Consider the following 17,305-nt stretch of genomic DNA (forward strand, 5'->3'; position numbering starts at 1 on the left):
GGGGTGCTTTTTCTCCTTTATCCCTTGTGAAAATTTTAAAATTCAACATTTTATTGGAAGAAATGTTGATATTAATTTTCACTGCCTAAGGCCGGATTAAATGCGGCACTTAACATCTCCGTGTATCATGATCATATGGTGCGCGGCTGCTTGCTTTCCGCGCAGCCGCCATCATTATAAAACTGTTTGTATGTTTGTAAACAGAAAAGCACGTGGTGCTTTTCTGTTTTCATTCATACTTTTCACTGCTGTTGCGCGAATCACGCGCGTCCCACGGAAGTGCTTCCGTGTGCCATGCGTGGTTTTCACGCACCCATTGACTTCAATGGGTGCGTGATGCGTGAAATACGCACAAAGAACGGACATGTCGTGAGTTTTACGCAGTGGATTGACGCTGCGCAAAAATCACTGACTGTCTGCACGGCCCCATAGACTAACATAGGTCCGTGAGAGGCGCGTGAAAATCACGCGCGTTGCACGGACGTATTTTACATTCATCTGAATAAGCCCTAATTCTAATAAATTCAGCAAAAGACCTGTGGGGTCTAAATGCTCACTATAACCCTAGATAGATTCCTTAAGGGGTTTAGTTTCCCAAATGGGGTCACTTTTGGGGTGTTTCCTCTGTTTTGGTCCCTCAGGGGCTTTGCAAATGTGACATGCCGCCGCAAACCATTCCAACTAAATTTGAGCTCCAAAAGCCACATAGCGCACCTTCCCTTCTACACCCTGCCGTGGGTTCACACCGCAGTTTGTTACCACATATGGGGTACTGCCGTAATCTGGAGAAATTGCTTTAAAAATATTGCAGTGCTTTTTCTCCTTTATTCCTTGTAAAAATTAAAAATTTCTATGTTTTTTCACAAAAAAAGTCGTTTTCCATTTTCATGACCTAATTTTACTAAATTATGCAGAAAACCTGTGAGGTCAAAATGCTAACTATACTCCTAGAAAAGTTCCTTGAGAGGTGTAGTTTCCAAAATTCGGTCACTTTTAGGCGGGTTCCACTGTTTTGTCACCACAAGACCTCTTTAAACCCGAAATGGTGCCTAAAATATATTCTAAAAAAAGGAGGCCCCAAAAACCACTATGTGCTCCTTTGCTTCGGAGGCCTGTGTTTCAGCCCATTAGCACACTAAGGCCACATGCTGGATATTTCTAAAAACTGCTGAATCTGTGCAAAAAATATTAAGTTGCGTTTCTCTGGTAAAACCTTCTGTGTTACAGAAAAAAGTATTACAAATGAATTTCGGCAAAAAAAATGATGCCCTCAAATTCACTTCAGAACTGAATTGGTCCCTGAAAAAATAGCCTTTTGAAATTTTCTTGAAAATCGGAGAAATTGCTGCTAAAGTTCTAAGCCTTGTAGCGTCCTAGAAAGATAAAAGGATGTTCAAAAACGATGCTAACATAAAGTACATATATGGGAAATGTTAACTAGTGGTATTGCTATCTGTTTTACAAGCAGATACTTTTCAATTTAGAAAGTTTTGCAAATTATTCAAGATTTTGGTGTTTTTCACAAATAAATATTGAATTTATGAACCAAATTTTTTTCATTAACATAAAGTACAATATGTCACTAGAAATCAATCTCAGAATCGCTTCGATAGGTAAAAGCATTCCGAAGTTATTACCACAAAAAGTAACACATTTCAGATTTGAAAAAAATCGGCTGTGCCCTGAAGGCCAAAACAGGCTGTGTCCTCAAGGGATTAAAAACTATGTACCACCTCTCATTCTTAATGGTCACCACCCTTTTTGATCAGGGTGTTTACTCGGACCACTTTGTAACAACCCCAGCTGTGTCCCATGAAAATAAAATGTCATAATACAGTATTGTCTGCTATATGCAAACTGTGTCATTGATGATTTGGGGTGTTTCATAATTTTGTGTGTTTATTTGTGTAGTGTACATGTTTGCTGGCTGCATAAAGCACTTTAACCAGCATTCTTTCTGTATGCTTTTTATTTTTTGAGAGGACCACTGTATCTCTGCCTGCAGTTCTATATGTATGTAACTTTTGTTAGCTGCCACCTAATAGATAGAATCTGGAGGCCACAACGTGTTGATATTTTATAGCAATTTATGTGTAAAAGCACAGTGAGAATGTGGGAAGATAAGGTACTCTATATATTTGATTTTGCCTTCTATGAATGCTGACAAGACAGACTGCAGTGGATCCCGCAGTATTCTAGCCATTTAGTCAGTAGAAAATAGTTTTTAATCTGATTAACGGTGATTAACCTCCAAAAATCATTATGAGCATTAGATTGATGTATCTAACTATTGTATGTATAAGGCAGGGCCGGCATCAGCACCCGGCGAACCCGGGCCCACTACCTTTGTGGGGGCCCACTCGGCCACCGGGTGCTGTCGCTGCCGTCGTTACGGCACTCCGGGTCTCCGCCTCTGGGGAAGTCCCTGACATCACTGTCCATATATGGACAATTATGCCAGAGGGAGAGAAGGAGTTCCAAGCAGAGCGCTACAAGCGGCTCTGCTCATGGACTCTGTCTCTGGGGAAGCCTCTGCAATCACTGCTTATATATGGACAGTGATGTCAGGAGGAAAGGAGTCCCAAGCAGAGCGTAAGAAGAGGCTCTGCTCCGGGACTCCGTCTCTGGGGAAGCCCCTGACAACACTGTCCATATATGGACGGTGTTGTCAGGAGCAGAGCAGTGTCCCGGGCAGCGTGCTAGTAGCGCTCTGCCCGCGGGACTTTGGCTCTGGGGTTGCCCCTGACATCCCTAGCCGTATATGGATAGTGATGTGAGGGGCTTCCCCAGGGCCGGAGTACTGGAGCAGAGCCTTTACTAGAGCTCTGCCCAGGACTTTAGCTCTGCTCCGGACATCACTATACATATATGGACAGTGAGGTCAGGAGCAGAGCAGAAGTCCCAGGCAGAGTGCTAGTAGTGCTCTGCCCGGGACTATGGCTCTGGGGTTGCCCCTGACAACACTGTCTATATATGGACAGTGACATCAGGGGTTTCTAATGAAGCGGAATCCCCAGCCAGAGCATAGGCAATGCTCTGGCTGGGGATTCTACTCCTAGAGGGAACCCCAAAGGCGCTACCTACAGGGAGGGAGGCTGTGTGGTACTACCTGGGAGGGGGGCTGTGTGGCACTACCTGGGAGGTAGGGGCTATGTGGCACTACCTGGGAGGTGGAGGCTGTATGGCACTACCTGGGAGGTGGGGGCTGTTGTGCACTACCAGTGAGGGGGGCTGTATGGCACTACCTGGGAGGGGGGCTGTGTGGCACCACCTGGGAGGTGGGGGCTATGTGGCACTACCTGGGAGGTGGGGGCTGTATGACACTACCTGGGAGGTGGGGCTGTGGGGCACTACCTAGGAGGTGGGGGCTGTGTGGCACTACCTGGGAGGTGGGGGCTGTGTGGTACTACCCGAGAGGGGGGGATGTGTGGCACTACCTGGGAGGGGGGCTTGGTGGCACTACCTGGGGAGCTGTGTGGCACTACTGTGTGGCACTACTTTGTTGATATTAATTTTCACTGCCTAAGGCCGGATTAAATGCGGCACTTAACATCTCCGTGTATCATGATCATATGGTGCGCGGCTGCTTGCTTTCCGCGCAGCCGCCATCATTATAAAACTGTTTGTATGTTTGTAAACAGAAAAGCACGTGGTGCTTTTCTGTTTTCATTCATACTTTTCACTGCTGTTGCGCGAATCACGCGCGTCCCACGGAAGTGCTTCCGTGTGCCATGCGTGGTTTTCACGCACCCATTGACTTCAATGGGTGCGTGATGCGTGAAATACGCACAAAGAACGGACATGTCGTGAGTTTTACGCAGTGGATTGACGCTGCGCAAAAATCACTGACTGTCTGCACGGCCCCATAGACTAACATAGGTCCGTGAGAGGCGCGTGAAAATCACGCGCGTTGCACGGACGTATTTTACATTCATCTGAATAAGCCCTAATTCTAATAAATTCAGCAAAAGACCTGTGGGGTCTAAATGCTCACTATAACCCTAGATAGATTCCTTAAGGGGTTTAGTTTCCCAAATGGGGTCACTTTTGGGGTGTTTCCTCTGTTTTGGTCCCTCAGGGGCTTTGCAAATGTGACATGCCGCCGCAAACCATTCCAACTAAATTTGAGCTCCAAAAGCCACATAGCGCACCTTCCCTTCTACACCCTGCCGTGGGTTCACACCGCAGTTTGTTACCACATATGGGGTACTGCCGTAATCTGGAGAAATTGCTTTAAAAATATTGCAGTGCTTTTTCTCCTTTATTCCTTGTAAAAATTAAAAATTTCTATGTTTTTTCACAAAAAAAGTCGTTTTCCATTTTCATGACCTAATTTTACTAAATTATGCAGAAAACCTGTGAGGTCAAAATGCTAACTATACTCCTAGAAAAGTTCCTTGAGAGGTGTAGTTTCCAAAATTCGGTCACTTTTAGGGGGGTTCCACTGTTTTGTCACCACAAGACCTCTTTAAACCCGAAATGGTGCCTAAAATATATTCTAAAAAAAGGAGGCCCCAAAAACCACTATGTGCTCCTTTGCTTCGGAGGCCTGTGTTTCAGCCCATTAGCACACTAAGGCCACATGCTGGATATTTCTAAAAACTGCTGAATCTGTGCAAAAAATATTAAGTTGCGTTTCTCTGGTAAAACCTTCTGTGTTACAGAAAAAAGTATTACAAATGAATTTCGGCAAAAAAAATGATGCCCTCAAATTCACTTCAGAACTGAATTGGTCCCTGAAAAAATAGCCTTTTGAAATTTTCTTGAAAATCGGAGAAATTGCTGCTAAAGTTCTAAGCCTTGTAGCGTCCTAGAAAGATAAAAGGATGTTCAAAAACGATGCTAACATAAAGTACATATATGGGAAATGTTAACTAGTGGTATTGCTATCTGTTTTACAAGCAGATACTTTTCAATTTAGAAAGTTTTGCAAATTATTCAAGATTTTGGTGTTTTTCACAAATAAATATTGAATTTATGAACCAAATTTTTTTCATTAACATAAAGTACAATATGTCACTAGAAATCAATCTCAGAATCGCTTCGATAGGTAAAAGCATTCCGAAGTTATTACCACAAAAAGTAACACATTTCAGATTTGAAAAAAATCGGCTGTGTCCTGAAGGCCAAAACAGGCTGTGTCCTCAAGGGATTAAAAACTATGTACCACCTCTCATTCTTAATGGTCACCACCCTTTTTGATCAGGGTGTTTACTCGGACCACTTTGTAACAACCCCAGCTGTGTCCCATGAAAATAAAATGTCATAATACAGTATTGTCTGCTATATGCAAACTGTGTCATTGATGATTTGGGGTGTTTCATAATTTTGTGTGTTTATTTGTGTAGTGTACATGTTTGCTGGCTGCATAAAGCACTTTAACCAGCATTCTTTCTGTATGCTTTTTATTTTTTGAGAGGACCACTGTATCTCTGCCTGCAGTTCTATATGTATGTAACTTTTGTTAGCTGCCACCTAATAGATAGAATCTGGAGGCCACAACGTGTTGATATTTTATAGCAATTTATGTGTAAAAGCACAGTGAGAATGTGGGAAGATAAGGTACTCTATATATTTGATTTTGCCTTCTATGAATGCTGACAAGACAGACTGCAGTGGATCCTGCAGTATTCTAGCCATTTAGTCAGTAGAAAATAGTTTTTAATCTGATTAACGGTGATTAACCTCCAAAAATCATTATGAGCATTAGATTGATGTATCTAACTATTGTATGTATAAGGCAGGGCCGGCATCAGCACCCGGCGAACCCGGGCCCACTACCTTTGTGGGGGCCCACTCGGCCACCGGGTGCTGTCGCTGCCGTCGTTACGGCACTCCGGGTCTCCGCCTCTGGGGAAGTCCCTGACATCACTGTCCATATATGGACAATTATGCCAGAGGGAGAGAAGGAGTTCCAAGCAGAGCGCTACAAGCGGCTCTGCTCATGGACTCTGTCTCTGGGGAAGCCTCTGCAATCACTGCTTATATATGGACAGTGATGTCAGGAGGAAAGGAGTCCCAAGCAGAGCGTAAGAAGAGGCTCTGCTCCGGGACTCCGTCTCTGGGGAAGCCCCTGACAACACTGTCCATATATGGACGGTGTTGTCAGGAGCAGAGCAGTGTCCCGGGCAGCGTGCTAGTAGCGCTCTGCCCGCGGGACTTTGGCTCTGGGGTTGCCCCTGACATCCCTAGCCGTATATGGATAGTGATGTGAGGGGCTTCCCCAGGGCCGGAGTACTGGAGCAGAGCCTTTACTAGAGCTCTGATCAGGGCTTTAGCTCTGCTCTGGACATCACTATACATATATGGAGAGTGAGGTCAGGAGCAGAGCAGAAGTCCCAGGCAGAGTGCTAGTAGTGCTCTGCCCGGGACTATGGCTCTGGGGTTGCCCCTGACAACACTGTCTATATATGGACAGTGACATCAGGGGTTTCTAATGAAGCGGAATCCCCAGCCAGAGCATAGGCAATGCTCTGGCTGGGGATTCTACTCCTAGAGGGAACCCCAAAGGCGCTACCTACAGGGAGGGAGGCTGTGTGGTACTACCTGGGAGGGGGGCTGTGTGGCACTACCTGGGAGGTAGGGGCTATGTGGCACTACCTGGGAGGTGGGGGCTGTATGGCACTACCTGGGAGGTGGGGGCTGTTGTGCACTACCAGTGAGGGGGGCTGTATGGCACTACCTGGGAGGGGGGCTGTGTGGCACCACCTGGGAGGTGGGGGCTATGTGGCACTACCTGGGAGGTGGGGGCTGTATGACACTACCAGGGAGGTGGGGCTGTGGGGCACTACCTAGGAGGTGGGGGCTGTGTGGCACTACCTGGGAGGTGGGGGCTGTGTGGTACTACCCGAGAGGGGGGGATGTGTGGCACTACCTGGGAGGGGGGCTTGGTGGCACTACCTGGGGAGCTGTGTGGCACTACCTGGGAGGGGGGCTGTTTGGCACTATCTACGGAGGGCACTAAATTGATGGGGGTACAAACGGGGGGCCTAACTTCTATATGGGGGCATAAACAGGGCCTAATGGCTATATGGGGGCACAAAGTGATGTTTTTTGCCATTTTACTGCCGCTGTGAGTTCCCCCGCAAAGGGGCCTACTAACTCTGTGTCGCCCAAGGGACCACATAAACCTGGAGCCGGCCCTGGTATTAGGAACCATTTTGTACGTTTATGTGATCATAACACCAATACAGTCGGATGACCATTTACACGTTACATTTACTTCATTTTTTTATACCTCACAATGTTACACTTTATGTCCAATTGCTTACTCCTTGTTGATATGTCTTAGAATTAAGTATCATTGCCTTCCTGATATTTTCATATTTTAGTGTTGATGAGGACAGATATCAACATCTTTCTTACCTGATGGTGGATCACACAGGATGGGTTAGACTCTTGAAGCCAATGAGAGTCGTTAGCACTTGCAATCTCAACATTTTTAGTTTTCCATTTGATATACAGAATTGTTCCTTGACATTTGGATCATCCCTGAACACAGGTGAGTAGACTTTAACAGACTAATCATCCATTGGTAACAAATAAAGTAACAATATCACAGAACGTTTATCATATGTAATATTAGGGGGCTGTGCACGCAAGAGCAGTGATGCAGTAGTTGCGTGTGACCGAGAACTGCGCAGCAAATCTTGGTGCAGTTTTAACGCAAATTGCAGTGGTTTTGTGATGGGTTTTTGGCCATGTGGCAACTACCTCAGCATGGCGGCTACATGTATTTGCAGCTATTGTATTTTGATTGTATTCACCATCAATTTTGCGATTGGCGTTTAGTAGAAATGTTATACTTTGTCTTGTGAACCCCTGGACAGAGACTCTTCTCCAACTTTTATAACTATAGATATCGCTACACTGCCCCTGTAGATAGCACCATTGGGGTTCCCTCTAGGAGCGAAATCCCAAGCCAGAGCGTTGCCGATGCTTTGGCCGGGGATTCCTCTCCTGTAGGAGCCCCTGACGTCACTGTCCATATATGGATAGTGATTCAGAGGCTTCTCTAGGAGCGGAATCCCCGGCCAGAGCATCGGCAATGCTCTGGCCAGGGATTCTGCTCCAGAAGGAGGCCATCACGTTTCTGTCCATATATGGACAGTGACTTCAGGGGCTACCTCTAGGAGCGGAATCCCCGTCCACTGCATTGGCAACGCTCTGGCCAATGATTCCACTCCTGGAGGAGCCCATGAGGTCACTGTTCATATATGGTTAGTGACGTCAGGGGCTTCTCCAGGAGCAGAAATCCCCGGCCAGAGCGTCGGCAACACTCTGACTGGGGATTGCACTCCAGGAAGAACCCCTCACGTCACTTAAATCTTTGAATCATTGGTAGAGAAAAAAGGCAATTTTCATACAGCAATATTTAGGTCACTATTTTGCTTCAGTGTTTGTAACCCAAAACTAGGAGAGAAACTTTAGCAGAAAAAGTATAATGGAAAGATTTACAACTCTTCTATGTTTTGGACTCACTCCCCCTTTTGCCTTAGGCCCCATGCCCACTTCAGTTTTTTCCTTCAGGCTGCTAGCCGTTTTTCTGACGGCTAGCACACTGACCCATTCATGCACACTTCAGTTTTTTTGACGGTCCCGTTGCTCCGTTCCGATCCAAAGTAGAGCATGTCCTACTTCAGTCCGAGATTCCGTGACCGTGCGGCCCATGCAAGTCAATGGGGCCGTCAAAAAAACTGAAGGCACACGGAAGGCATCCGTGTGCCGTCCGTGTGTGACGGAGCCGTTGCCTAGCAACGGCCGGGCGGGCAGAAATACATTACAGAAATATTACACTAATCGGCAGCCACTAGTCTCTATCAATCACTGATAGAGAAAAGAGGCTGCTGATTAAAAAAAAAACAAAAAAAAACAGTTCATACGTATCCGGTCGTTGTCTTGGTGACGAGTCCCTCTTCTTCCCCCAGTCCGACCTTCCTGTATGACGCGGCAGCCTGTGATTGGCTGCAGAGGCCGCTACAGCCTGTGATTGGCTGCAGAGGCGGTCACGTGAGATGAAGCGTCATCCCTGGAGGCCGGCCTTCTGACGTCATCCTGACGTGCGTGACCGCCACTACAGCCTGTGATTGACTGCAGCGGCGACATGGATGAAACGTCGTCGCTGGAGGCCGGACAGGAGGAAAGTAAGTATGAACTTTATTTTTTTAATTTTTTTAATTACATTTAAATTGTATTTTCCGAGCCCCGAGCATGGTACTGTCCAGGGTGCTGAAAGAGTTACCGCCGATCAGTGCAGCCCATTAACTCTTTCAGCACCCTGGACAGTACCATGCTCGACGCTTGGAAACGGAAACACGGAGTGCACACGGGAGTGCACACGGCCGCTAAAATGGGCACACGGATCCGTCAAAAATGGCCGTGAAAACTGTGTCAGAAGTGTGCATGAGGCCTTAGGCTTCATGCCCACTTCAGTCTTTTCCTTCAGGGTGCTATCCGTTTTTGTCACTGATAGCACCCTGAACCCATTAATTTCAATGGGGCCATGCACACTTCAGTTATTTAAACGGATCTGTTGTTCCGTTCCGTCAAAAGTAGAGCATGTCCTACTTTGGTCAGTGATTCAGTGACCGTGTGGCCCATAGAAGTCAATGGGTCAGTCAAAAAAACGGATGGCACACGGAAGGCTTCCGTGTGCCGTCCGTGTTTGACGGATCCGTTGCCATAGCAACGGCTGGGTGAGCCAAAGTTCACAGACTCACAGACTACAGTACACATTCATTCCTGAAGATGGATGTGGAGAGACTCATAACATTGAAGCATGATCACCCAGAACTGTGGGATACGCGGGCAGAATGCTGCCACGACTGCTATAAAAAGGACGCCGCATGGGAGGAACTTGCCAAGGAGCTTTTGACGCACAGATGGCAGCAGGGAACTAGTGCCCAGCGTCACAAAATAAGTAAGTAAATGCACACATTTCACTCCAAAAATCCAAAAAAAACAAAGCAAGCCAAGCAGAGTAATCTTAAACTGTTCTATATGCTCTGAAAGCTACAGAAAACAGCACCAAAAACGTCTTGTAACCTTTCTATGGGTGTTTCCTGGGACATGTGACAAGTTGAAATGAAGTTTACCTTCCGTTTTTTAAACGGAAAAACGGAAGCCAAACGGAAACGCAACGTGCGTGTAAAACGGAAACACGGAACGGAAACGGAGTGCACGCGGAAACAAAAACGGACACACGGATCCGTCAAAAACGGCCGATAAAACGGTGATGGAAGTGTGCATGAGGCCTTACAAATACTGATGCAAAATACTGACCAAAAAACTGCCGTGTAAAAGTAGTCTAAAACAGCAGCGTAGTCAATACTTTGCCAAAGGTCGGTACACAGGTAAATGCAGCAGTACGTCTCAGAGGATGGCAGCAGAGCAACAATGAGCTAAACTAAAGGCACGTAGCACAATAATCGGACAAAGAGGAAGTGTAACGGGGAGGCTTTTGCAAGAAGTTTAAAGGGCAGGGCTAATCAGGCAAACAAGGCAAGGCTCAAAGGGACAAAAAAAAAACAATATATCCAGCAGTGGAGCTGTCCAGCATCACCAGTAGCTTAGTGAGAAGTGCTACTGCCTGGGAAACAGGAGTTTCTGTTTTCGAACTCTTGACAGGTTGCTGCTGTTCAGTTTACTGTAAATGTATATCACCAAGTCCTTTTCTATGTCACTTTTACCCATTGTTATCTAGAAAAATATCTTGTGGCATCTGTTCTTGGAAGTATTGTTGCAGTTGCAAGAGCTGTTTGAGATTCTGTAAATGCAATAGGAAACCTTGCCAGGATTGCTCCACCATTAATGGCCACATAAAGTTTGCCGTAAACTGCAACGTCAGGTAATAATCACAGATGGAGATACTAAGATTCATCGATGTAAGCAATTACAAGAGTGTTATCAGATTATATATTAGTGTATTTGCTAAATGATAGTATCACACAATGGCCACTCATGGTCTCCGTAAATTAGAAATTTTGATAGCTTAAAACAAAACCTGAAAACCTATGACGTTCATGGGTGCCTTCGTTTTACTTTGCATAATCATTTCCATCTTGAACTGCTTGTGTTCACAGCTCAACACATTAAACTTGGTCTTCTCATGACAAATGGAAGCATTAGGAACATTTCTTTAGATGATGATGGTCCACAGGGTGAGTGGGAATTGGTCCAGAAAGAAACTTTTGATGGCAGGAATATGCAGAACATGGTGACATTTAATGTAAGTAAAATATTTTTAGAATTGATGTCCATTAAATGGGTTTTCTTGATATTAACATTTCTTACCTATTCACAGAATAGGGGATACATGTTAGATCAATGGGGGTCCAACTTTTGATACCCCCGCTCATTGCTAGAATGGGGGATCCCCATTTCTTCAGGTGTGGAGAAGTTGTATATTCATAGCCAAGCATGTGCACAGCCCACTCCATACAAGTCTATATGGATACTGGAACAGCTGATTGAGAATACTTTTCTGTTTCCGAATCTCACATAGATTTGTATGTAGTGTCCCCCACACAGCACAACTCCCCCCCACCACGGCCTTCCAGTGAAGAAGGAAAGGAAAGGGTGGTCCTGCTTTTAAACGATCAGTGAGGATCTTAGCAGTCAAACTCCCTCAAGCTACAATTTATCACCTAGTTCAGTGTTTCTTAATGTTCCGATCTGTGGGTATGTGGACCCACTGGGCTGTACCGCCGTAGCGGTTTAGCAGCTGGCCAAACAGGGTACAAAGTCAATGTCTATTCTTCGGATAAAGGTACCTGTGGAAATTCAGACAGCAGTGATGGTTAAGGCTCGGATGGAACTCTGGCTGCAGGCAGATAACAGGTGCGGAGAAACACAGTGGATGTATTAGGCGACACAACACGACTCCAACTCAGTATAGCACAGGAACACAGTAGCACGAACGGGAACACTGGAACTGGAAAACACTCAAGGACAGACACAGGTAGATACAAACACGCTCAGGCAAGGAAGTAAGTGGCTGGGCCCTTCTTATAGTCCAGGGTGATCTGGGAGCAATCAGCTTAATCTCACACATGCGTGCGCTCTGGCTCCTTAAGGCTGGACTGAGCTCACGAGCACACCCTAGTGGTCACTGCGGAACAGGACAGCCGTATGTGCAGACATCTCTGGAGAGAAGGGCGTCGACAGGATGGGAGGAGTTCGTGGTCAGCGACCACGGACGTTACACTTAACGTTTCTAAGCCAAGTACTGGTTACTTAAATAAATTTAATTAAAGTACACCCAAGGCTATGATTAAAACTACAGCATGAGGACAGTGCAAGTACCCCCTAGAGACACGGTGCATACCCCCTAGGGTTTACGTACCCCAGCTTGAGATTCTAGGGCCTAGGTGATAAATGTTAATAGCAGGAAAATCCATTTAAAATGTATTGTATTGCTAGTTTAAGGTAATGTATATGATTATCTCAGATTATTATCAAACGCCGGGCAATCTTGCATGTGGTGAATCTGCTGCTCCCAAGTGCCTTCTTGATGTTAATAGATATCTTCAGTTTTAACCTTCCACCTCACAGTATGGACCGAGCTACCTTCAAAATGACTTTACTATTGGGTTACATGGTATTTCTTCTCATTATAAATGGTTTGCTACCTGCTACATCCAGTGGAACACCACTTATAGGTAAGGGACGATAATTTTGAAGCAAAATCCCGAAGTCTTTTTTTATTTTATAGTATATTCCTATAGGTTACCTTGGTTACTATTGAAAATTATTAGAGTTTTTGTATGAAACATTTCAATAATGTGTTCAATGCATTCTTATTCTAAAGTATATTCTTCTATGTATCTGAGTGTATATACAGTATAGATTCCATTTGAACCTATATTTTGGAATACATTAGCCAGGTGTTTCTTAACAAGTATGGGTGCCAGGGGATTTAAATTTCTCACAAGTTTTCCTTAAAGAGGTTGTCTGACAATGACAACCACTTTAAGCTAGTCATACAAATAAGGTTTGGCCGACAGCTACCTCTCACAAATTCCCATAAACATGCTTTCACGAATTAGTCAAACGTACAAGTTTGTTTTACATTCCACTTCTGACAGCAGCTTAAAGGGGTTTTCGGAGATCCCCCTAAAAAAAAAAAATTTGGCAAAACGAGCTTCCTTACTGAAGCTGAACTGATGACCATATTTCTACCGAAAAAATTGGTACTTACTGCTACTCGTTCCCGGTTCAGACCATTTGTTGACATGGTGTGTTTGTTTACTCAGCTTCCTGCTGATACTTTATTTCCCAGAAGACTTTGCGCTGGCTAAACATATCCGCACATGCGGTCATAAATCTCTATTGCTGAATGTAGCGGGGACCATGTGTGCGCCTTCCCTGCTGTGAAAACAAACGCCCCGAAATAATATATACTCACCAAGACTATTGGCTCCCAGCCCATGCGATCAGTATACGGCATGCCACTAGAGGCAGAAGAAAACATGTCGTCACAGGCCACATGATGCGTGGGGATAGGCAAGAACGGGGGCACTTTTAAAAAAGTAAGTAAATTACGATGTTAGTGTTAGGTTAATTTACAATATAAAAATGTATCTTGGAAAACCCCCTTAAGGCGGTCATACAAATGAACACTCGTTTGGCCAACAGCAATCCCCCCAATCTCCCCATAAACATGCACGCTCAGCTGTAATGTGTATGGGCACCTTGAGAATCTGTTAGCACAATATAGGCTTGTGTTTAGGGCAATTTCCAGTCTATGAACATACTGTAGACAACAGACTGTTACAAAAAAAAAAAAAAAAGAAACAGCCTGTAGTCTGCAGATGGATAGGAGGAAAGCTCTACCACTTTTTCCATGAAAGTAAGATATTTTCTAATTGTTTTCTGATGTCATTCAGTGAGCCTTAATTTGGGTTCACATATATCAGTTGTGTCTGGCCAGTTGTTTTATGGCTGCACCAGACACAACTGATGACAAAGTAGTGCACTAAATGCACCGACCCTACATCTATAGCTGGACAGATAATACTGCATGCATCGTTTGTCAGGCAGGCGCAGGGAGACGCCTGGCGTCACAATTAGTGCATGGGATGCAAAAACTGCTGCCATAGGAAAGCATGGAATGAGGTCTGGCATCAGATTCTCTCTGGTGTTTCTGTACCATGCCTGAAGGAAACAAAACCAAATTGCCAGACATATGTGAAGGGTGTCTTAAGATGTCTCTTATTCGTGGCGCACTGCTTTTTACCATTCTTTTTGAAAATTCTTGACCAAGAGATACTGAACAAAAGAACAGATTAAAATTAATTGACTCAGGACTGGAAAAATCTGCAAATTATATTATTATTATTATTATTATTATTATTATTATTATTATTATTATTATTATTATTATTATAATAACTTCCTCCCTCCCATGTCTCAGGGTTTCTAGCATCATAGCTTCACCTTCAGTGTAACATAACTTTTGACTTGCCCAGTTTAATAAATTTATACCAAGATCAATAAAACAAACCCATGTTTCTATAATGTGTATTTACCATTTTTTTTTTTTTACTTCAGGTATTTATGTGTCACTATGCCTGGCACTGTTGGTCATTGGACTTTTAGAAACTGTTTTTATAATGAATATTTTGCACAAATGTTCCTTGACACGTCTACGTGTGCCAATGTGGTTACATACATTAGTCCTGAATTATGTTGCTATTCTAGTGTGCTACAAAACACAAGATCATTCTAAAAAAGAGCAACAACAAAATATCATCCGTGAAGCTGCAGGTATGATCTGTTCCTTCCATAGTCAGAGCATTTGTGTTAATTGTTGTAATTGGATGCAAACGTTGCGTTGTGTAACTGCTGTGTCAGTAATGCTTTACCAGTGTAACTGGTTTGCTATGATGCCAAAGCGATAGCACAATAACTTTCTTGTAATATTGAGTTTGTCAATAATTACTCCAGTATCCATTGCTTATTATCTATACTTTGTTATCATATACAGGAGATAATTATGAAATGGAAGCCACACAAGTGACATCTAGCCAGGGACAACAGTCCCAGATATTTCTGAGCAGCATCTCAGATGATCTACACAGTATGAGGCAGATGATGGAACGTTTTGATGAGAGTCAAAAACTAGCAGAGCAGTGGCTGCATGTTGGACTTATTCTTGATGCTCTGATTTATCGGCTTTACATGTTCTTCATGGTTGTTTATGCTGTTATACTTTGGGCTGTTTGGGGGACATGGTACCATGCATAAATGATGTAATGCTTATTAAAGTTGAGTTGAGAAGAAGGAACTGTTAATTATACATGTAAAAAATGTTATTTCCTAAAGGAATTCATAATGGTTTGAACTTTTAGCCATAAAGGAAAGTTCACAGAGTTTTTTGCATGCAGAAAAAATCAGGTTCAAATTTTTTTCACGAAGATTTTTGAGGCAGATCTTGAACAGCCAGCATTGTTTTAATGCTTTTTTTCTTCTGTGTTTTTTGCCCGCGCCCTTAAATCTAATGTAAAGACCGTAGGAAAAAAAACGACATGGAAAAAACTAGTGTTGCAGGTTTTTCTGCCTCCCATTGAGGTCAGAGGCAGAAATGGCTGGAAGAAAAAGCATGCCGCTTTTTTTTTTTTTTCTGCGAGCGGCGAAAAGCTCTGGATTACAAGATTTGTATCTGTGTTGTAAAATATTATTATTTCTGAAGGACATGTATGCAAGTATGCCCTAATTTCATGTCTTCATTTTAAGTAATGAAATGGTATGTTAACCTCTTAATGAATGCCAATATATTTTTGTACAGTGGTAATTAAGGGGACCTATTCTACAGCACTGTGTTTTTACGGCACTGTAGAATAACGGCTGCATGGGTGCAGCCATGGTTCAGGTGCCTGGCTTTTAGAAACAGCCACTCACCCACAAGAGAAGACAGATATGGTATTTTTCCATTTCTGGCTTCCCAGTTACTTTATACTCAGTGCTCATATGATGTAAGCAATGACGGCATTGGTCCCGGCAATCACGTAATTGCCAGATGACAGGTCAGATGACCATGCTGCTTGGTCTAACTAGATTAAGCACAGCTCTGACATGTGACAAGCTGTCACTTGTCAGGGCTGTTTTCCCCAGTAACCGGGGCTGTTCTGTTAGCTGTTCCTCCATCATCCAGATGTTTCTCTACAGTTCTCGTTGGAGGTTGACGCCTCCTCTGTCGGTGCTGGTGCACTCCTCTTCCAGAGAGGTTCCAGGAACAAGTCAATGGTATGTGGATACTTCTCTAAGCTCTTCTCTTCCGCAGAATGCAACTACTCGATTGGGGATCGGGAGTTACTGGCTATCAAATTGGCTCTGGAGTGGAGACATCTACTAGAGGGCACAGCTCATCCCATCCTAATTTTTACGGACCACAAGAATCTCACCTATCTCCAGACGGCCCAACGGCTGAATCCTCGTCAGGCCAGGTGGTCGCTGTTCTTTACCGGGTTCCAGTTTGAGCTCCATTATCTCCCGGCTGACAAGAATGTGAAGGCTGATGCCTTGTCCAGATCTTTCCAGACAGAGGACACCATGGAAAGTCCACATAATATTATTGACCCGTCTTGCATTGTCTCTGTCAACCCCCTGCAAGTTGGGGAAATTCCTCCAGGGAGGACCTTTGTGCAAATGGCTGACAGAAGGAGAATCCTCCACTGGGGAAACTGCTCTAGACTAGCAGGTGACGTGGGGACCTGTAAAACCGGAGACCTGATTGCCCGTCATTTCTGTTGGCCCACGCTGCCCATAGACATTATGGACTTTGTTTCTTCCTGCTCAATGTGTGCAGCTAACAAGGTCGCTCACTCCAGACCTGCTGCTCCAGCCATTGCTTGTGCCAGATGCTCCCTGGCAGCATATAGCTATGGACTTTGTTACGGACCTGCCTCCCTCTGCGGGATGCAGTACTGTCTGGGTGGTGGTGGACCGATTTTCAAAGATAGCCCACTTTGTTCCACTGACCGGTCTTCCATCTGTTCCTCAACTGGCCAAACTTTTCATCCAACACATCTTCCACCTGCACAGCTTGCCGCGGCATATTGTGTCTGATCGGGGGGTTCAGTTCACTTAGAAGTTCTGGAGAGCCCTCTGCGGACTCCTCGGTGTGAAGTTGGACTTTTCCTCCGCCTACCGTCCCCAGTCCAATGGTCAGGTCGAGAGGATCAATCAGATCTTGGAGAACTACCTACGCCACTTCATCTCCAAGCAGCATGATGACTGGGTGCAGCTGCATCCGGGGCTGAGTTCTCATATAATAATCACACCAGCGAGTCCACAAGGAATACAC

The 17,305-nt window shown here is 44.6% G+C and overlaps 1 protein-coding gene across 1 annotated transcript in view; it reads left to right on the forward strand.

Annotated features, from left to right (window-relative positions):
* The window catches only part of LOC142760478 (5-hydroxytryptamine receptor 3A-like), a 31,201-nt gene extending 15,955 nt beyond the window's left edge, over positions 1-15,246 (forward strand). The window contains exons 5-9 of the mRNA XM_075863670.1: positions 7,332-7,501; positions 11,082-11,227; positions 12,449-12,659; positions 14,551-14,766; positions 14,987-15,246. Of these exons, the coding sequence (XP_075719785.1) occupies positions 7,332-7,501; positions 11,082-11,227; positions 12,449-12,659; positions 14,551-14,766; positions 14,987-15,246 (1,003 nt within the window). The remainder of the gene's footprint in view (positions 1-7,331; positions 7,502-11,081; positions 11,228-12,448; positions 12,660-14,550; positions 14,767-14,986) is intronic.
* The last annotated feature ends 2,059 nt before the right edge of the window (positions 15,247-17,305 follow it).

Source organism: Rhinoderma darwinii, chromosome 4 (genome assembly GCF_050947455.1).
Source record: "Rhinoderma darwinii isolate aRhiDar2 chromosome 4, aRhiDar2.hap1, whole genome shotgun sequence".
Classification (NCBI taxonomy): domain Eukaryota; kingdom Metazoa; phylum Chordata; class Amphibia; order Anura; family Rhinodermatidae; genus Rhinoderma; species Rhinoderma darwinii.